At 25.7% G+C, this 24,119-nt stretch overlaps 1 protein-coding gene across 8 annotated transcripts in view; it reads left to right on the top strand.

Moving 5' to 3' along the window:
• Positions 1-24,119, top strand: part of HDAC4 (histone deacetylase 4) — a 63,929-nt gene that overhangs the window by 273 nt on the left and 39,537 nt on the right. For 6 of the 8 annotated variants that reach the window (XM_015515243.2, XM_089215772.1, XM_015515248.2 and 3 more), the window contains exons 2-4: positions 28-157; positions 230-385; positions 8,318-8,450. In XM_015515243.2, the coding sequence (XP_015370729.1) occupies positions 8,411-8,450 (40 nt within the window). In that variant the 5' untranslated portion in view covers positions 28-157; positions 230-385; positions 8,318-8,410. Of the gene's footprint in view, positions 1-27; positions 158-229; positions 386-8,317; positions 8,451-10,353; positions 10,485-24,119 lie in introns of those variants that run through there. The other 2 variants (XM_015515241.2, XM_015515245.2) reach the window with 2 other exon arrangements.

Below are 24,119 nucleotides of genomic sequence, written 5' to 3'. Positions count from 1 at the left end.
TTAAACCATTATTATGTTGTCGCGTAGATGATAACATGGACGGCACAGGGACAATGGTATCCTCGTCGGTATTGCTGATAAGTGCGCGCGCGTGAACTTTGCCGTGTGGAAGTGTGGAAGAGGACAACGACAGTCAACAGCACCACCAGCAGTTAATGTGAGTTATATAAGTTTTGTTATTATTGTTGTAAAGCACCTTACCAATATTTCAATTTATTGTGTTTATTAGTATACAAAGTACGTTCTGTTTGTGTGTGGATAATATAATATTTTATACACGCGCTCTCGCGTGTGAGTGTTTTGTGCGACGATTTTCGCTAGTGTCTTCGACAAGTTCACATTTATACTTAACCGTGTATAATTCCGGTTTGTGTGTTCATTCAAGGTACGTATGTGTTTGGATCAGTAAATTATTTAGCTGGTACCTTGAACTTTTCTTTATTATTTTCAATTTTAATTCTCACAACAATGATATTGATTTGATTAACCAGGTTTCGAAATTTCATATTTTAAGTAGCATTAGATGCACGGTGATGTGCTTCATATTTTGAGAATTTTGAACACCTGATGGTTGGTTGCTGTTCTCTAATAACTTCTTTACAAAAGAATAATTTTCAATTTCTATAGTTATAATATTGCATACCTGGGTGAATCCTAGTGCATCCTATGACCATATATTAGAAACTGGCTCGGCAATTATATTTTTCTATACTCATCAATTATAGCTAAATAATCATTACTAATTAACTTGAATAATGTTTATTGTATTCTAATAGCCATACATTTTAATAATACTCTGTTGACGATTATTCCCCATCTTTGAATGTAATTTTTGCCTGTCAATATTATTAGATACCTTAATTATTCCAAAAATAACTGTTAAGGGAATATGTGATTGATGATTTTTATTAAAATGTTTTATATTTAAAAGAAATAATTGTTCTTTAATTAAAAGTAATGAATTGTGTTTTATTTTTTTAAATCAAATTTGAAAAAAATCTAGTTTTAGGTGAGATGGGACAGTTAAAAATAATTCACTAATGAATTAAATTGTCTAAATATAATAATAATCTAACTTGACTTAATTATTGTTCAAGAAATTTATAAACCTTTTTTAATTAATAACATTAGGTTAGTTAGATTAGTATGGACGTTATATTGTCCTATTGTAAGGTTTATAGACTAGAAGTCAAAAGTATTAGTGGTTGAGACTTATTTTATATTAATAAATTAATCTGCACTGAACTTATTTTTTTATTGACATTTTAATTTTTTTATTAGTTTTGAGCTAGGTATTCTCATTAAAATTATTGCTTACTCTTTAATTTTTATTACTACAATCTCTGTAAAAAATATATTTTTATTATTATATATGCGTAAGACCACAATTACATATTAAATTAGGTACTGGTCTGGTTACTCCACCAAGAAAGTATTTCCCCCTCACTCGGGCGGTGTAGGTGAGTTGATTCCCGAGACCTATTTTATTTATTAGTTGATTTCCGGGTCATTATTAGGTATGTACGAGTTGATTCCCGGGTCATTAAGAGGGACGTACAAGTTGATTCCCTATTGTTGTATATTAATTATCAATAGATTGCACAAGTAAAGAGTTTATAACAGAAAAGAGTTTGACCGTCACACACAACTTGCTCTTGTCCACCGAGACCAGATTCTATTAGACTTGAAGAGTTTATGGACTATGTATTTGATAATTATATTTCCCCTGAAGCAAGTTTTCCACCAAGTATAAATAGAACTACTAACAGCTGTGAGAGTTTTCATTCTAAACTCAACAGTTGTTTTTATAGTGGGCACCCAAATATTTACGTATTTATAGATGAGCTGTTAGATGTACAATCAGAAACATACATAAAATGCAGGAGTAATGGAACTAAGAAATCTAAAAAACACCAAGAAAAACAAATTTTTTTAAGAGAAGTGATGTCACGGTATACTTACACGGTAATCTCATTACCAGATACCAATTTATAAAAACAGCGAGTTACAAATTTTTACCAAATTACTAAATTTTTTTATATTTTTTTACCTATAATTACTAAATGTTTTTAATAATAATATTTTTAATAAATAATAAATATAATATAATTAATAAATAAAAATTGAATGATTTTAAAAATATGAAAAAACTAAATTTTTATTTAAAAATATTTTACTAAATATTAAATAAAATGCATAATGATCCGGGAATCAATTCATATATATATACTTCTTGATAACCCGGGAATCAACTTGTACGTACCTCTTAATGACCCGGGAATCAACTAAACGGTATTGGTGCAGGTAAACAGGTACCTGGAAATCAACTCGTATGCAGCCCACTCGGGTTGCATGCCATAGCACTCGATTCTTGGACAAGATAACATCAAATTATTATACAATCTAATATTGTATTCGGTGATTTCATACACATTGTTGCTTATTTAATTTCAAATTTAATAATATTATTTTATGATACCAAAATGAAATTAATCTTCAGACAATTTATTGCTCGAATCACTCAGTCAAAATAAAATATTCATTCACAATCGATTTAAAATATATAGGTAGATTCTATCAGCATTTTTCACCTGTAAATAAATATAATAATTAACGTAATCAATAGTTAACAAAATTCAAGGGTTTTAATGGCGTTGAAAATGTGTGGCAGGGGTCAACTAGACCCAGTACCATAATTGTATTGTGTATTTAATAATTTTATTAGTTCAACATTCACTTTCAAAATTGCATAGATAATTGTTTGTTTTATGAATATTTTCTATATTTACTCTATTCATTACCTATGTTAATTAGCAGTGCTTTTTGGTACTTGATCACCGTGGCACTCATGTTTGTTATCAATCCGCCATTCAATTTCTGATCGATAAGAAAATTTTGTTACTCATTGCATATAAATATATCTAAGGTCAGGCTCAGGATTAATAATATCAGATTGTTGGGAAGCCGACAGCAATTTATAACAAGCTGGATTCTATCATAGTATGGTTAACTATAGTCGTAATTTTGTTGATCCGGATTCTGGATATTGGGGCACACACTTAAAACATCTAGAATTACGAGGTCTGTTAAACAGGTGAATAACAAGTGTCTTTGGATCAATTGACATTTTCTGTATTTTTGTTTGGCAAAATTCCTGTGGAAAACCCAACCGTGAACAAGATACATTAGAAACTATTTTAAGATATCTCAATTATAGTCTTTATAATAAATAATTTGAGATGTATTTTTATTTTTATTTTTCAATAATTATATATTTTTTTTTGTTTATTGAATACAATTTTGTACCTAGTTTTGCCACTATTAATTTAACAAAATATTAAGAATATTAAAACTTATTATTTAGCTAGGACATGCTTGTGGCTGGGCAATACATTAATTTCACTAAGACGGCTGGGCAATAATAAACAAGTACCCATTTTTGTCGATTTGAACCTTCCTCTGATTGTATAGTTTTGCAGTTTTGTACAGTTTTTGATCGCAATAGTTTTATGTGACTTTATAGAACTGTCAATATAAATACCTTCCTTAAGTGCATTTTTTAATAAGTTTTCAAAATCTATATTTAAAAATTAAATAAAGCATTAAAAAAATCAATTAAATTAAGGATGAAATCAATAAAACTGATAAAATTAATTGAAGAGAGATTGTGTATTGTATTTAATGCATATGTTAAAATGTTACATTGTTAAACATAATATGAAATAGCAGTTGTACCTAAATCTTTTTTTTTTTTAGAAAACTGGGAGGACGACATTCCATTTTCCCTCATTAAACTACTTCTAAAAAAGTTGTTTTAAATACAAAAAATACCATTCATTCTACCTTTATTTAAATTGTTTTATTTTATTTTAAATACAAAACTATTAAATCACATAAAAATGTCTAACAAATTATTCTAATTTTGTAATTTAAATAAGCTGTATATACCAATATACATAATAGCTATATATTTATGTAACTTAGCCCAATTCATTGTTTATAATTATTAAAAGAGGTATTATTATAGTATTACCATTACACATATAACAATTATATTATATTACTTTACATTATGATACAAAATGTATATTGGATAATACACAAATTTTACTTGTCCTCTACAACTAATTACACTGAAATACTATAAAAATGATTTTATTCCTATTTTAGTAACTATACCAAATAATACAAATTCAGCTTTAAGGGGTTTAACTTCCTTCTTCTAAAATGTTATATGAAATCATTCTTTTCTTATTGTAATTAATATTGATTATGATAAACCCTCTTAATTTTTTTTTACCTGAAAAAAACTATTAAAATACTTAATTATAAGCATTTAGTTAAAAACCATTATTTTTATCTTTGAATATTTGTTTTTTCATACTTAACCAATTGTATACCCAATATTTTATTATGTAATTGCAAAACTAAATAATTTTATTCATTAATTGGATAGTTTCTTAACGTACAATTTAAAATAAAATGTATGTATATATTATTATGTTTGCAACATTTTAATTTTTAAAAACTATGAAAAGAAAAAAAATTTTCAATCACAAATGTTTTCAATTTTTAATTTATATATTATATAGGTACTCAGTTATTCAAATGTTATGTTAAAAAACTGGCAGGAATTGTTAGAAGATCATACACAAAACACTGTTTTTAAAGTCAAAAAATTGGTTGTCTTAATAATATGTACCTAGTTGTAGTAACTAATATGTATGAAAAATATATTATTTTAATTCATTGGATTCAAAATATATAAATAGTAGGTATATATTTTATTAATAATAATTAAAAAATAATTCTTTTCTTTTCTTTGAAGTTCAATAATTTATTTATAACCCTTTACTGTTAAATAAGGAAATTTAATCCTTACACTAAAATTGACATGAAAGGCATTAAAAAGGGAGTCCAGTTGATTGGGCTACCTCAATATGAGTTGCTGTTTTATTAAGTTTTAATTAGATGATTGTTTTTATATGTTAAATGCTGCGCTTTCTGTTTCTAGACCATGTTCAAATAGACACTGTTTTAGATTGTAATGAGAAATATTTCTTGAAATTTAAGTCTTTATAGCCTATAGGTAATATAAGGTAAATAAACAAAATCGTTTTATAGTCTGTACAACTAAGGCATTCATTAGAATGATTAAAGGTATTCGGCTTTTGTTATGAAAATATAGAACATAAATAAATATTGAATTGGCACTTTTGGTATATAATTCATCCAGTTTTGGTTTAAGGATAATATGTTCTCAGACATTATACACATGTTATCTTTCTTTTTAGAACTCTGCTTGAGAACTGGGTTTGTGTTACTGCACTTGTCATGTACACTTGTGTCATTTTAATATTGTTATGTTACATAACTCTCATGCACACTTGTTCACCTGTAACATTTTACTATGACTTTAACAACGTAATGGCATTATTTACTTTAAATTAAATATAGTATATTAGTGTAAGAACTTACAGACTTTTTATTAACAATGTATTACTTATATAACATTTAAAAAGTTATAGTAATTCAGATTCTATATTTATTTTTATAAATGTTTGTTCTTAATGTTCTTATACTATTTAGATACAAAATTATATTTTGTTTGTATGATTATCATAGAACTAATAACAAGCAGGCCCGTCGCTAGGGTACAAGCAAGCCATGCGTTGCTTTAGGGCGGCATAACATTTAACAAATTGAGGCGGCAAATTGTAATATTAAATTTTCAAAAAAGACAGAAATTTAATTATTATTTTTATTAGCTTTAGGGCGCAAAATGTCTTACGACAGGCCTGATAACAAATAATTTAAGTCATTACTGATTTCATGAGTAGAAATTATCTTTGTTCACTATCCAAAATTATAAGTAGTAAAACAGTTAAAACTTAATAGATTTTGAATAATTAAAGTCACATTTATTCCTTTTCTTGAATATCATTATTTTCCCGATTATTTTATAACTTTAAACTTAACTGTTTGAACTTATGTAATATAATCAACATCCCAACCACATGTTTTTGAAGGGTTCTTAAAAACAAAGAGTATCCTCACTTAAAAAATAGTTCAATTGTATGATCAATCCTTTTCCTATTTTATACTATTAAATACTAATTAAAAGTGATTAATTATTGAAAATTTTTGCTTTTAATATTGACAGGATTTGCAGAAGCATTACTCTTTGACATTTGTATATTACTAACAAATAAATGACAAATTTGGTTTTATCGACATTTAATAATCACAGAAAGGTTTTGTCTACAAGTTACAACCTTGGTAAATGTTGATAAAATATTAGCTATTTTGTTCAGTTATTATCAGGGCTGTGAATTTAATACACTAAGACAGTGGTTCCAAACTTTTTTCCTCGGTGCCCTTTTTTGGACTAGATATAGCCTCGGTTCTCTGCTGTGAATACTATAAAAGTCGGTAACTCATGAAAAAAGCATACTCATTAATAACGAATTTTTGAAGAAAAAAACCATTTATTATGAGCCGTAGACCGCGGTGCCCTTAAAAGGTGTTCGCGGTGCTCCTAGTACGTCGTGGTACACAGTTTGGGAACCACTGCCTTAAGAAACTACGAAATGTATTTGCACTTATTCATTATAAAACTGAAAAATTTACATTCAATCAAAATTTACAGTCTGCTATGTTTTGTATTTTTGACTGGAGACATTGACAACACATGTGAGTTTAATGACAGGTAAATTCACTCTAATATTAAAGCTAACAATACAAAATTAGTTTTGTAAAACGCAAAACACAAATTTGGTATGTTGTATGTTTGTTAAGTCAGAGACCTCATAAATGTGGGTGTGAGTTCTTAACGCATAGACAGACAAGAAGTAGAATTCGATACTTTGAATAGTTACTTTCCGATTCGTATCGAAGTCTAAGGTTGGTACATATCAATACACTCCAATTTCTTCCTTGAACATTTTGATTACAAAAATATGGACTGTAGCCTGTAGTTACAGAGAAATTCGTGGACAACATTGTTAAGAAAATATTGCATACAATTTTGTCAAATTCATAGATACCGGAACTGGTATATTAATAAATTATATCCATTGTGTATTTGTGTGACGTCCATCTAATAAACAATCAACCCCAATTATCTCGTTATTAACCTTTGGCTTTGTGGTGTGCATGTTATATTTCCATCCCGATAGTTGAAATAACTACCATAATATTGTGTAAAGTACTAATTTAAGTAAACATAATTTTTGGAGGGAGCTTTATGTATGAAATAAATTATGTAAATTAGAAATGTAAAAAATATTTTATTACTTTAGAATTATTAGATTTTTATTATGATATAATATTGTTGGTTCCCTACATAATTTCATAGGTTTTACAATGACATTTCTTTTTAAGATGGATAAATCTTTTAGGGATAAAACGAGTATTTCATAAATATAATATATAGCTTCTCTAGAACATGTAAAGCTTGAGATATATAGTAGGCATAATTAAACACATAATTTACTAGAATTTTCGGATTATTTTCAATAATGTATGAAAAATACCATAAAAAATATAGCATTTCCGTTTTTGATAAATTTTTATTTTTATTTTGAAATTTCAGCTGATGTTTAGTTTTTACAATTTTAAAATTATATATCATACCGATTTTGTTATTTAAAAACTCACGCAATAATGTTGGTAGCGTTTGAATTTCAGCAAATACCTTTTTTGTTGAAATCTTTAAAACTGAAAAATGTGTTTTTGAGTTTCACTCAAAAAGGTTTGTTTGGTAAAATAATTAACCATTGTTTTAGAATTAAAAAAAAAAAAACAAAATGTATAGCTAACCTATGAGCTCAACTTAGTAGGTGTATTTTGGTTGTATATAGGCATAGTTGTATTTTTGTTTCTTCGTAATATTGTTTTATTTAAATAATTCAATCATTAATTTATTGTAAATGATTTTATGAATATGATTAAAGTAGAACGCAATTTCATCATTATCAGAATAATTACTTATAGTTTAGAGGATGCTATATTGCCTATATATCGATTTGTTATCTGTGTCTATCATACTCGCCATTTACTAATTCACATTTTGTTATACTCTTACTGTGAGCCCTGGATCAAAATTAAAGTTAATTGTCTTATTATCTAAAATACAGTTGGAAAATATTATATATTTGTAAAGTGTTGGATTTTTTTTTTCTATTTCTTAATTCTAAAGAGATAAATATGAATTTTATAAAATTAAAATACATACATATATAAAAATGAACTATGCTATGGCATAGATAATGTTGTCCAATATATTATTTTAATAACTTTTATTTTGTTCTTTCAGAAACATGGGTCGCCCTATACAAATTCATTGATTAGATATCACAGATGTAACGCTGATTTTATGAAGGCTGTAGCCAATTCTTTTTGTTGAAATATGTCTGCTGATCATTCCGAACCAAACAGCAAGATAACAGGTTGGTGATTAATAAGTATAAATAAAGTTTTAGTTCATCTTAAGTATTAAATAGTACAAAAAAAGTGTTAAATTTCTTTTAATTCATACTTGTCGTGTCTTTGATTTGTATAACCTTACTATTCGAATTTAAATATTGTATAATTATTTATTTTTTGCTTATACGAATACAAACGAAAACTATTAATATGTGGGTTTGTCAAGCTTTGAATAAACGGTGACATCACTTTTCACTGGACTATTTGTGGTTGGGTATAATACTAGTTAATTTTATTAATACCATATTATATTAATAATTTTTAAACGTATAAAAATATATGTCTATTCTGAATGTTGTCTTGTCCGACATTTTAATAAATAACGAATGAAAATGTACAATACTGGCATTCTGCTTAAATTAGGGGTGTTTTGTAATTATGTATTTAATTTACATAAAATCATACGTCTCTATTAATATTTTAATTTTATCTATTGACAATCGACATATCTTATTTCAATACTTAAAATAACGTTATCAAAAACTAAAATAATTAAATGTTTTTACCGTGTCTACTCATGTGTACTAGATTAATATTTTGGACTCAATTATTCATTTTTAATTTTTAATAAAGAAAACAATCTTTTATGCAATTATTGGAATTCGCAGGATTTAGATTTTCCTATGAATTCGTTATTTCGTACTTAATTGGAAATACTTAAATATTTTGAATAGAAAACATGTTTCAGAATATTTTATCGTTTTTTTTTTTTTTTGTTTAGGTACTTACATTCTTTGAAAACCTTTTTAACATTTAAATACATATTTAGTGTTTTAATGTGTAGTATTGAATTTTTAAAGATATTATTTATTTTATTCTATTTTATATTCACATTGACTATAACAAAAGTTAAGTACTAAATGGTGATATGATGTAGATAAATGTGGGTAAGGGATCAACTACCTTTTTAAAAAGTATACATACTTAACAAATTAAAAATTCCAATTAAGTTGACTAAATTTTTAAAATGAAGTTGTATAATATATTATAATCTATTCTCGTACTTAATAATCATAAAAATAGAATGTCGTTAGATTACCTACCATAATTTAACTATATTAACTTAAAAGTTAGGTATATATTTTCTTATTAATGATATAATATTTCTACTTAATCATCCTATTAATTATATTTTTAATGGAAAACAAGAAATATTTTATTTTTTACAGTCTAATAGTATTTTAATTTTCAAGTATTTTTACTTGAAGGCGTATAGCGATATATAAATAAAATATTAACCAGGTAATTAACAAATGTATATGATAACAAACGATGTTATGTTATAAGTAGGATTTAGATAAGAAGTGAAATAAAACATTAAATCAATATTGACAATTCATATATCAACTGTTATAGTGAAAAACGTGGTTACAATATTTATTAAAGTATCAATAATTATCTATCTTGGTTTAGGGGGCTGAAATGTACTCTTAGATTATCTATGTTTTTGGAATAGTAATAATATTATTTATTCACGTTTAGTAATATTAAATTTGTATGTATTATTAAAAATATATATATTATATTGTTAATCTAACTTCACAAATTACTGAAGACAAATTTATATTATATTAGCTGTATAAATACTTAAATACCTTATACACTTAAGATTATAATAATATAATATAGTATACTACAGCTATTCAATTATTATCAACACGGTGTATATAATGTTGGCGATCTTTAAATAAAGCAAAGTGTTGACCCCAAAATTTACTATAATAAATTTATCGCGTTCTCGTCCACCAGATTCTATTTCTGTGTTTCGTGCCATGCGGTATGCCTTCTCCCGGACATCGTAACCACCACGAGTTTTAAAAACCCAACGTCACTTGGTCTTTTTTTTTTATAATTAATCAGTTTACAGTATGGTTTATGATAATATTAAATATTTTTTTTGTTAGTTAAGTATTTAAGTGTTTAAAATCTAACTGTGCTAAAATAATATGAATACATTGGATTACATCTAAACTTCGGAGTACAACTTCTCTTAGGAGGTAAACCAATAAATTAACTCAAGAAATGTATCTTTAAAATTATGTATTTCATTTTTATAATTAATTGAAAACCAATGCGTTTTGTTTTTATAATTACAAAAATAAATAAATTTATATTTTTAATACAAAGTATATTTAATTATGAATTCTGATTACATTGTTTTTAAAACTTATCAATAATAACAATATCTGTATTAGGCGGGAAACAGGGGCGTAAGTTAAAAATACCATTGTTGAAGTGTGTGAGTTAAGTCAGGTTCAATAATTAATATGTTCGTGACGCATATGAATTGCCACCGATGAACTTTTTATTAAAAAGGTTACATCCCGACTTCAAAAATATCATTCGATTGAATTTCGTCGTATTTTATGTGTAATCTTCTACTCGAATCGCCTTCGATACCTATAGCTATATTCGATTTCTAATTTAAATAACAAATAACAGTGAGCATATACAGTAAATATGGAAGGAATAGGCAAAGTTAAGTTAGCTTGTCCAACCTTAAAATATAGGAAATATTAATAAATTAGATAAATTGAGTACCTAATAAGTCAAATGTTGACTGATTTAATGCCAATTAAGTTTCATAAACTAGCATTTTAATAAAACTTACATAACCATGCCGGTGGAGGGGGGGTCGCCCCAACCACCCTTTATGGGCCCTTTTAAGAAGCATAATAAATTATTAAGAAATACGTATAAATGAATCATAACTTATAAATCATAATTTATTAGGTGTAACCGTGTAACTTAAGGTTCACTTCATATTAGAATTAGATATCAAATATTAATACAATAAAATTACAATTCACATTTTCAAATGTAATTTTGTATTTAATTTGAATTAATAGGTAAGTTAAAAGTTTACATAAAAATCCGTCCCATGCGTTCCCCTTTAAAAAAGAAGTAGGGGTACACTAGCGTATCCAAAAAATTAGTTGAGGTACTCAATCTCCCCGCGTTCCCCCAAGTCAACCATTGGGTAGTATACGTATAAGTATCGATGATATATTAATTTATAATCTTGATATATTAGGAAGGCAAATCGAGTTGACTATTTGAGTAATTATTAACTAATTCGAGAACAATTACATTCATGTATTCGAGAGAAAAAATGTCACTTACCTTTATTTTGGAAGCAATTCTAGAGTCACATTGTTCGTCCTAATGTAGACCCCTGGTTAAGACATAATTCCTATAATAAAAATAATATTATGATTTGTTTTGTCTTACCTAAATCCACTTTCCTAACAATAGGTTTTGTTTAAATCATATTTTTAAAGAGAGAATATTAAATATCGGTTAAATAAATAACTTTAGCTTCTCTAAGAATAAAGGAATTTATTATTAGATTTTATTACTGTTAATCTAGGTCCTAATTTAATTTAAAAGTAATGTTAATAAATTAATATTATAAATATAATTAAAATACATTCTGAAACTAACAATAGTATAAATTCTAATATATCTATCGTATCAATTTTTCTAATTTTAAATTTTGAGCTAAGCAACTTTTTTTTGCGTCTCATCAACTTTTTATAAAGTAGAAATGCTTCGAATTTCATCAACTGCATCTTTTCTAGTAGCAGAATGAATATAGTTTATAGTGTACTTTGGATACTAAAACATTGGTTGATATTTTTTTTATTAAAAATTTCCCAATAGTTTTCAAAAGTGTCAGAAAAAAATCAACAAATAAATAATAATCGAGGCAAAACTGAGATTCTTATACAAAACCTGATTTTGAAAAAATGTATTTTGTTTTAAAGTTTAATTCTAAAAAATATTAAAATTAATATTTTCTATCCACCATAAAATATTTTGACTCTTATTGGTCTATTTATAGGCATATGCAAACTTCGAGTTTTATAAGTTTTTAATTTTCACTCGGTCAAAAAATCTTAAAATGTAATACTACGGTCCCATTTAGGTATTTAGGTATTTAAAGGTATTGTTAATGGAAATATTTAAAAAAAAGTTAAGTGTACAATAATTTATTTTGATCACCTAAATTAAAATCATCAAAATCTCGAAAATTGGTTAATTATTTCGAGTTAGAAATTCATAAAAAAAATTATATGTAATCTATAATATTTAAAATTTGTATACAACGGTTTCCTTTAAATTAACCCGCATTTAACATAAAAAAAATACCGCCAAGTTAAATACATTTTTTATTAGCGTTTGAAGTTAGACATTCACCGAAAAATTAACAAACTTTTATAGGTACAATTTATTTTGTTGTGAACTATTAACCTACTTGAAATTTTAATAAAATGTTTACTTTATCGTTTTCTATACATAATAAAACTTTCAAAATATTTTGAGTTATTTATTGAAATTTAAAATTTGAATTTTTTTCTATAAATATCATTTGTGATTACTTTCGTCAAAACATTTGACAATTTTTTTCACAGTTCTGTTTTACAGACATTTTTAAATCAAATTCGGATGGAATTACGTATAAAAACCTAGGATAACGACTGAAGTTAGTTTATTGTAATTTATAAATATTATTCGCGGGTACTTGCAGTTGTTATATAGTATAGTATAGTATAGTACCTATATTATTTTATTTTATACACACAATGACATATTCGTACGAAATTTTTCTGGTAACAATTAATTCAACTTACTGTAGTTGCCTATTTTGCTTATAATATCATGAAATGTATTTAGTTATGTTAATAGCCTGACAGATTAAAAGACAGTCATTGCTCAGAATAATTTTTCGTGTACAATGATTATTGAATTCAATTTTAACAAATACGTACTGGGCTCTAAGACACCTAATGTACATCAAGGCACCCACTATCCCGCTTTTTTATTTTACTTAAAAACGATTTGCAATCTCTTACATCGTTTGGTTGATGTTATCGATTTACTTTTATGCTATTTATTTTAACCATGTTGTATTTTTTATCAACATCTATGTTTGAACTTTTTTGTGCTGTTTAGGGCTTCTTAAACGTGTATTCTGTCGTTTGACACGGAGTTCTGCATATTTTAAATTTGGATAAGTTTATTTTCTTTTTCTTTAAATGTTTTTCATACTTTAGCTAGGTATCTTACATAATTTTAGACATAAGAAATACTAATTGTATTAGTCAAATTTAATATTTATTTCGGTGTTCAGCCATAAAATATGATTACTAATATAAATTACTTTTCACTACCTAGGTATGTTAATTATTATTGATTTAAAAACAATATTGACATATATGTATAAAAGTTAAGCCCACAAAAGAGAGGAATTATAGGTTAGAAAAACTGTTTGATTTTAAAAAGGAATTTTGGTGTCGTGACTTATAACTTGCAAAGAAACTAATAAAAAAAATCCTATATATATTATACCAATGTATATTATAGATCAGGGGTCACCAACTAATTTCTATGGGGGTCCATTTTGAAACTTACCAAACTACGCGGTCCAAACAGTTTCAATGACATAATTTATAAATTTGTGATTATATTATTTATCTATTCATATTGTATTTTACACACATTAATAAATAGGTATATACATTTTTAAATTTGTATTTATATTTATTTATTTAAATTGAATTTTCAAAAAAAAAGATTATGCATGAAATATTTCATTTTTAATGTGAAAAATTACATTTTTAATGTTTTCACGAGCTTCCTAATATTTGGCGAGAAGTTGGTGCAACTGATTTGCATTAACTCGATAAGATGTTCATCTGTTAACTGAGATCTGAAATTGATTTTAATGAAGTTCATCTTAGAAAAAGCGGCTTCACAAACATATGTTGATCCAAACATTGTATACAGTTTTGAAACCAGGCGTTTTAGTTCTGGGTATTTACTTGAACAAACGTATTTTATCCAGAATTGATCGTACTGTAAAGTTTTGGTGACTTGAATAAATTTTTCCTTTAAATTCAAGTCTTCCTGGAATTCGATTATCTCCATCTGTAGGGCAGCTTTATTAGAGCCAAAAACGCTTGTGGCTTCACTACTCCATTCGCCGTAAAGAAAAACAATTATTCAAAATGTGCACTACATTCTCAATTTTTTTGAAATCAGTAAATCTATGGCACGTATGAACTTAATCAATGTAAAATGAAAACGCGCTCGCGGTCCGTAAAAAAAGTGCTCGAGGTCCGTATCCGGACCGCGGTCCGCCAGTTGGTGACCCCTGTTATAGATAGATAATTAAACAATTCCCATTCAAGTGCCACTAATGGGTGACTTCTTATTTCATAACTCAATAACAAACCGCATACTCTTATTGTGCTAAATTTAGTACAGATTGTTTATATCTTATAAATAATGAAAAAAAGGAATTCTAAAATTAATAGTATAGTTAATAATTTATTGCTGATTGTTTGAAATGATCAATATCTGGAAGACAATTTTTTTAATGTTTTAAGGTTATCTTATAAATACTTTTCCTTGAGTTCAATTATAAATGTAGTGTTATAATTTTTTCCTTATTGGGAATTTGAACATGTATTTATTTTTTGTTCAACTATTTATTTCACTAAAACTGATTAGTTACCCAAGTACCCAACAGTTATCTCTTATCACTTATTACTTATATTCTAGTCTAACATTATAATTGAAAGCAATAAAAAAAATGTAAGATTTCGTTCTGAGAATGTTCAATGTATTTGTATAATGTTAATGTATAAACATAGATGGGCTATGATTACAATAGCCCATGATTTAATGTTGTTTGAATGCCAGGACTTCCCGTTTTCTAATTTTTCCAACATACTTTAAATTCTGAGTGGATATTTTAAATTCGTTTTTTTATCATTACTTTAAAATTAATATCCATTAATACAATACTATTTAGAATTTTTGTAGGAATAAAGACAGCATATTAATTTAGTTTATGGTTCCTATTTTATATTTAATTTATTGACTACACTCTGCAGTGATTTTCTAAATTCATTTTGTTTGTTTATCATTAAATCATAATTATACCCAGTGGCGTTTTTAAAAATTTTATGGGGTGGGGGTCCTCAGTTTATATACATAATAAATACAAAATATGATATTTTGTTATAATTACGTCCTTTACGTCATCCTTATGCCGTTTTTGTAGGAAGTTAAAATAAATATATATAATAGTATCGTCTCGATTTTTTGCCAACTCCTCTTATCACTTCATCAACAGAAATTTCAACTTCCCTGTGAACGTTTAACCTGGCCAATCCATTTAGTATTTGCATAAATTGGGTTCTGTAAATATGTAAGAATTTTAGTTTTTGTTGGAAAGGTTCTGGGAGGGGGTCCAGTACCCCCCCCCCCCCCTTCGTAAATACGCCACTGATTATACATACTACCCACTGATGCAACCGAGGGGGGGGGTGGACTCTCCGGATCCAGAATTGCCCCTTTGGCACGTATAATAATATTGGTTATACAAATTAAGATGGTTTAATTATCGGACCCCCTATTACGAAAAATTTCTGGTTGTGCCACTGCTATGGTATCATGTCAATCAATGAATTTAAAAAAAATAACCATTTTTAAGCCAAGATAAATATATATAAGTATGATAAGCATAAATTATATAATATGGTACTTGTACGTACGAATAAATCAATTTAAAAAAAGTTTAATTTGACAATAAATTGATATTGAGATATAAAGCATTCCAAGAACATTTTTAGTTGTTTAAATAATCGAATATATTTATCCAGTGCTATATCTATATTTCATATGCATTTAATTATCTTCATTGTGAAATAATAATATTATTATTCAACATAACAATTATTAAATATTTTAGAATGTATTTATTTTATATAATAGAACTTTAATATTTCATTTATTTTTACATTTTCTTGTGGTTTATTACTTCTCCAAAAATATTGCATAATTTTATTTTATACCACACTTATCTTGTATTTTATTTTTTAAATAGACGAATTGTAATTTAATTATTTACATAATTGCTACTTGTTACTCATTCAAGTTATCCTCCAAGTTTTGGAAAATATTTCGTAGTTTTTTTTCTCGAAATAATCCTTTAAATGTTACATTACAAAATAATGTTTTAGTTTTATATAACAATGTAACTCAGTTCAATGAAAATAATTTTTATCTCTTGACTATAGACCACTATGGCACATTTATAAATATTAAATATGTTTTCTTTCACTCAGTTTATTTTTTCTGTCTCCCGTTCTGAGTTGGTGTAAAAAAAGTACGATTCTTTTTATAAATGAATAATTTTTACAACGAGAAGAAGACAAGGGATTGTGTTCGCGAGTTGAGAAGTGAGTGAGAGAGAAAGACGAAGGATTATTATCAGAGAGACACTCGGTTAAAAATAGGTACGTTTATATTTGGCTTGATGCAGCTTTCTTTGTCTGACATGCCACGTGACCTTGTGCTGGTCCGCTATTTATAATTGTGAACATTGGGCTGCCGCCCGATGATTGGCCCCACGCCACTGCCAGAAAATCATAACCCTAGGATATTTGTTAGTGTTATTATTATTGTTATTATTATTATCCTTATGGATAGAAATTGTACACATAAGTTTTTTTTACCTGAATAGACGATAAAAACATTTATTTAAGGTCCATCTATCCCACCAAAAATAACAGTATTGTTTAATTTTAAATGTTTTAAGTTAATATTCTATAGGCAAAATAAAGTGTCATATTTTATAAATTTTATTAAATATACTGACATTCTTACAAACATATAAAATGTCTTAGAATACCATATTCCTTTTTTTATTTGCAATATACAATCTGTACATAATGGCACAATGGGTAAACATTATACAGGAATAAACTTATAAGTTATCAAAACATATTAGAGATTAAAAAATATATAAGTACGTAGTTTACAATAAATTATACACAGTATAATGATACGTTTGAGGAAAGCAGCCACCCTTTAGCCGCAATTTATTTGGTAGTATATATATATTTTGGTAGGTACTAGGTTTTTTAAATATTTATCCAACTTTTATACCAACTTATGGGAAACCTTGTATTACATTTTCAAGTTTTTTGACTCAATGAATAAAATTTTATAGTCATTTATAGAATAAAAAACAAAAAAACTGAAAATTTCAAATGTCTATAAATAACTTAAAAATAGTTGAAATAAACATTTGGTGTGAATTTCAAATTTCTACAGTTATTTGATTTTTAATAACAACAAAATCAAAATATTTGTACAAGAGAAATTGAGTGAATAACCAATGTTGTAATTCAAATTCTCATAAAAATTTAACTTAACTTTCCGGTAGATATTTTTATTTAATAAAATTAGATAAACCCATGAAAATCTTGTATTGAATTTTCAAATATTAGGTTTAAAAAGATTAATTTTTATAAATTTCTAACTCAAAATGAATTGCAAATTTTCGCGATTTTTACGTATTTTGTCAAAATTCGAACTTTCAATGCTTATTAAAAAAATTGCGACGAAATAATTTTTAATATTTTCTAACTTCCGTTGTGCCGTTGTGGCAATATATTAGGAGCTTTGAATTAAATTTTGAAGATTTTTTATCCTACAAATAAAATTGTATCGTCATTTATTTAAAAAAAAAATTAAAAAGATTAAAATTTTCAAATATTTATAAATAACTTAAAAATATTTAAAATATTTTTAAATTTTTATCTTGTATAGAAAATGACAGTTTAAACATTCAGTAAAAAATTTATGGGTCTACGGAAATTTATTTATATTCCACCATTATCTAAAATAAGTTTTCTCAAAAATTAATTTTGCGTAAAAATTTCCGTTTTTCCTTAGTTTTTTTTGTTTTTCCCGGTAATTTTAAAAACTACTGGGAATTTCAAAATTTGACCTAATGCACCAACTAGATTCACTTTACAACTGGAAAAGCTACTGAAGTTGAAAATCGAAGCATTATTTCTACAACTTATGTGTACAAACACAAAAAAAAACATTGTTAAATAAATACATTTATCGATCCGCTCAGAATCTAAAACTATTTTTTGAAAAGTTTGGATCTTGTTTGAATTAGACTTTTTTGTGTTTCCCCATAGTTGCATACCATATATCCACTAAGGTGTAAGTAAAATTTATAAATAAGAAGTTTTCTATTAGATTGTATATTATATTTGTTATTATGAATGAGGTTTTTTAATAAACGTAGTCCTAGATTTAAGTTTAATGTTTCAGATTTGATATGCTGGGCCCAGATCAGCTTTTTATTGAGGGTTAAACCAAGTTATTTTGAATTTGGGTACCTACCATAAATAAAGACATAGTCACAGGGGGTGAGTGTCTAAAGGAGGACGTCGTGTTTTAATAGGATTAGATTTAGATTAAATATCATATCCCTAAAAAAAATTATTAATGCTTTCTCGAAAACTGGTTTTCGGCAAATATTTTGATGGTTTTTACATTTTACATTCAATCTTTCAAAGTACTAACTATAATTTATTGTAAAAGTTCTTCCAATTCGATTATTGAATTTAAATAAAATACAAAATACATTTATCTTAAGTAATTTATTACTTTATCTGGTATAATTTATTTTTATTGAATGTAATATATTATAAGTTTTGTGGTTAGAAACTAAGGGTATACTATATTACTATATACTAGTAGGGTCTACTACTATAACTCAACCCAATAACAGTATCATCTACAATTTGAAGAACATCCTATCGACTTAGGTGATATTTTGTCGAATTTATAATATTACTCTAATATTTTCAATACCTTATATATTCGTGAGATTGATAATTGAGTATAGTAATATCATAAAATATTTTGTAAATTAATAACTAAAAGTATTTTTTTAAGATGTTTCCATTTAAGCAATTTAATACGTAGGTATTCATATAATTTTTATTAGAAACCCGTAAATGTTACCTAGAACTTAGAAAACTACGTTTTTATGTGTCATAATATCATTTAATTTATATTTTATGTTCTATCCAATAGTCTAATTTGTCACTATATCTAATTAGATAACGTGACGTATATTTTATACTGTGTTAATTAGATCAGAATGTTTTTGATATTATTTATTAATCCTAATTTATTGTACACTCAGTGTAGCCCTTCCCTCCCCGTATTATAACTATGAAATAATTACAAATTATATTTCTGGAAAAATAGTTTACTTGAAGCTTTAATAATAATTTTTAAAATCGTAGGATTACATTGTAAATAAATGAATTCATTATGCGCTCTTTTCGTTAATACTTATAAGGAATTATAGTCAAAAAAATGAAATATCTCAAAATAAATCCTAAGATAATCAGTAGTGTCTTAATTAATTATGTTTAAAAAAGGTTTCGTATACTTAGTGGCTTATACAATAGTATAATCCTATATTAAGAATCATCTTTTTAAGTACCCAGTACCTACCATTTACGAATTAGGTTTGTTGCTTTTTGTATCATATTAAGTTTTGTATTATAAATGTGTATAAAACTATAAACTTTAATATTTACACGTTTTATCACAGTTTTCTATTCACAATTTGAAAGTTGAAACATTTCTTTATTAAAATAAATGTTATATACATATATCATAATATATTAGGTAATTTATTATAAGTTTTATAAAAGCACATGGTTAAATTTATGAAAAAAAAAAAAAATATGATTTTATAGTGTAACCTTTAAATAAATACTCTAAATATTATTATACTAAAATTTAGTTTATGCTTTTGGTATTTATTTTTTTAGGATTATAACGCTCTTAAATTATATTGGCGTTTTCTAAAGTTGATTAAATTTTCGAAATATTTTTTTCAGTTTTTTATCCTTAAAATTTCAATAAAATTATATTCGTTGAACCAATAAATTAAAAAGTAAGTTAATATAATATTAGTTGGAAAATATAAAAATGCATAGGCGCATTTTTTTATGGCCGCTTAAAGTTCAAATTTATTAAATTTTAAAATTATTGAATTGTTAAAAATTTATAAAACGTTTAACTTTTATAGCTAAGGATTGAAAATTTAAAACAAGGTTTCTCGTAAGTAGTTAATTCTGCAACAATATAAATTTAAAAATTACCCAAACACAGTTTTTTAAGTTTAAACTTGGATGAAATTACATATAATAATTTTAATTGTATTTAAAAATATTATTCTTGGGTACTTGAAATTTCTTTAGTATATTTTATAGTATATTCAGATATTGTATTTACTATGAATGACTGAGTGAGTCGGGTACATAATGAATCGTATTTGATTTATTCAAAATTTATTTTATTATAGTATCTACATTTTTTTATAAATAATTACAACATAATTAATGTAGTATAAAATATCCTACACTGACAAACTGTCTCCTCTCAAAATTGTTTTCTGTATACAATGGTATTACTCGTATATCAGTGAATTCAAAATTAATACCATCCATTACAGTAACCCACTTATATCCTACTGTATAACAGAGTGACATCCACTTACTCATTTTTTTACCGTTTGTTAGTACCTATTACTCATTCGATATTATGCTTTTATTTATTATTTGGGTATTAAAGTTTATAAATCTGACACAATTGTTGAAAGTGTATGTAATTATTGTAATCTAGTGAAAAAATAATTTAATCGTTTATTTTAAGATCTTTTATATTATGGCATGTAAACTTTACAAATTAGCATGTCATTCTTTCATTATGATAACTTATGAGTCAAAATTAATATTAAAAAAATGTGTTAAACAACTTCTGGGTATATAGCCCGTTTTTTGTCTTCCTCCTACGATTCGTTTTAATTTTTAATATAAGTGCTTGTTTTTGGAGTATCACATAAAATGCAATTTTAATTTTGCTAATTACATCGTATATTCGTATGAACTGACATCTAAAACATAATGATTGAAAGTAACAGTTGTGGGTTATGGATTACAAAGACGTGATACATTTTACAGTTTGGCCGTCTTTTATATCCAGTCAAAAATAATAATTATAGTAATATAGTTTCATAGTTAACATCGATTTCAATAGGTACTGAATAAGTAATAAGTATTAATTAAGATATTTCATAATCTTAGTATACCTATGAATATAATATTGTAACCGTAAGGTGAGCATCAGGACTAAATCACTTTTTTTATATTCGTGGTGTTAAATATATGTATTCTATACTACATAATAATTCAATACATTTTATTTTATTTTTTACAAAAATTACGGATTTTCAAAACGTATTAAGTATAAATGAAAAATGGTAAATACATCATATTATAATTTAAAATATTTTAAGATGTTGAACTTAATTTCCATGTATTTATATATATATGTATTTATAAAAAGGTAAAGGTTTAACAGTAAGTAGTTTTATCATTACTTAGATAATCTGTCGAATACTAGGGTATGAAAAAAGAAGGAATGTTTCGGGTAGGTACATGAGGGAACTCTAAAATCAATGCATTAGAAAATAAAGAGAGAGAATCGGTTTATCACCTGACATGGATGAGATTATTTAGAAAGATGTATCACGAGCAAGTCAATGATCGATTAAAGGAGATTACTGATTTATCTTTTGGAACACTGGGTCATAATTTTTAGGAGGGTGGCTTATTGATTTAAAATGGTTTAAATAGAAACCCGTGTAAAACTAATAAATTATTAAGTAAGATTTAACAGTTTATTATTTTCACAATTATAATGATATATGATGTTTTTTACAATTATGATTATGATATATGATTTTCTTATCGTAAATTATAATATTGTCTAACATATTAGTATTTTTAAACTTTCCTTACGTAACCTGCGTAATCAGTATTTTTTTTTTATCATCCAGAACCTATTAATTTTTTTTTTTTGTTTGATAAACATTCTAATTTTACAAATTCGAAAAAAAATAATTCAATGGCTAATAATATTATACTTTTAGATTCCTTGTTTTCAAATTAAATATTTCTTACAGTAATGAAATAATATTTAAATATATTTTAATAGATACCTTTTTATAGTAACTATTTATTTTTTAATTATCCTGTTATGTAATTAAGGTAAAAATTTGATATTAAATTTACTTTTTTAGATTCTGAACGAAGTGATGAATGTATTGATTTTACAATGATGTGTGTTTTTTTTTTTTGTGTGTGTCTGTGTACAGCATAGTCGAAATACACTAGTCGAAATAATGCTTCAATTTCAAACTTTGGGGGTGGTTTTTGATGTAAAAGTGAATATCCTTGGTGCATTATACAGGTCAAAAGTAAACATTTTCCAACAGTTTTTAAAAAATCGAGAAAAACAAAAAAAAAAATGACAGAAAAACGGTAATTTTTTACGCAAAACCAGTTTTTGACCAAATTGATTTTTTTATATGGTTGTAATTCAAAAACTAATCACTGTAAATACTTGAAATTTTCACCAAATGTTTATGTTAGTGTTATCTATATACAGTTTAATTTTCACAAATTTTTGACTTTTTTGAGTTATTTATAGACCACTGAAATTTTCAATTTTTTTTTTTGAAGTGCCGGTAAAAAATGTTGGACGACCAAAACAACTTGAAAATTTGATACAAGGTTCTTTATGAGTTGTTATTATTGTAGCTAAAAAAATTAAAAATCGTAAGTCTCAATTTTTTTTTATAAGCGTGTTCAAATTTTTACGAAATCTGTCAAAAACGCGAAAATTTGCAAATAATTTTGAAGTTGAATAATCATAAAAATGTTTGTGTTTATATAACTAAGGATTAAAAATATAACACTAAGTTTTCTATTTGTTTTCCTTCAAGTAGCTGTAGAGAAAACTCGAAACATCATTATAGGAAAAATTTTAAGTGCGTTTGATTTTAAATTTTTACGAAATAGCGTAAAGATAACGATTTATCCTCAAACGATTTTAATTATTTGTAATTATTCAAAAAGTATAAGTCGTAGATACTTGAAAATTTCACAAGTTGTTTAGATTGGCATTTTCTTTACATGATTTAATTTTCAAAATATTTTGACTTTTTTGAGATTTGAAATTTTCAATTTTTCTGAAAATTTTCTTTTGAAGTGTGGATAAAATTTTTTTGGCCCTATCAAAATACATGAAAATTGAATACAAAGTTCCTCATTAGTTATTCTTATAGTAATTAAAAATTTATAAAAATACATAGGCACAATTTTATTTTATTAGTATTTGAAGTTCAAATATTGACTTAATACGTAAAAATTACGGCAATGTTCAAATTATCTTAGATAGAAATTCAAAAAAGTTTTTCTTTTTAAATCTAAGATTTGAAAATTTAATACAAGGCTCCTATCATATTTTTACAATAGCAGTTGAAAAATAAAAGATATATATATATGAATGATTTTTTTTAATAATTTATAATATAATAAGACAGATAAACCGTCTCCGTTCAGAATCGTTTTTCATATACAATGATACCTATCATTGCATTAAAATTTAACCTACCTTAGTCAGAGGTCCACCCCACCCCCAATGTACAGCAGAGCGATACCCACTTACCCGCTTTTTTTTTTTAACTAGAAAATTGTATAATCTGTAAAGTAATGATTTACAACAAGCGCTAGTGATTAAAGAATAAACATACGCAGAAAAGACAAAATAATATAGGGTAAAGTATTAAAATCGAATATTAATTGTAATATACAGAATAATAAAATATGACGTGTTTACACGACCTAATAAATTCTTAGATTTTGAGCAAAGCAGGAAATAATTAT

The sequence above is a fragment of the Diuraphis noxia genome, unplaced genomic scaffold, assembly GCF_037042655.1.
Source record: "Diuraphis noxia isolate RWA-SAM2 unplaced genomic scaffold, SU_Dnox_SAM2 contig0001, whole genome shotgun sequence".
In the NCBI taxonomy this organism is placed as follows: Eukaryota; Metazoa; Arthropoda; class Insecta; order Hemiptera; family Aphididae; genus Diuraphis; species Diuraphis noxia.
Note: the sequence above shows the minus strand (reverse complement) of the source record. Positions and strands in the feature narration are given on the sequence as shown.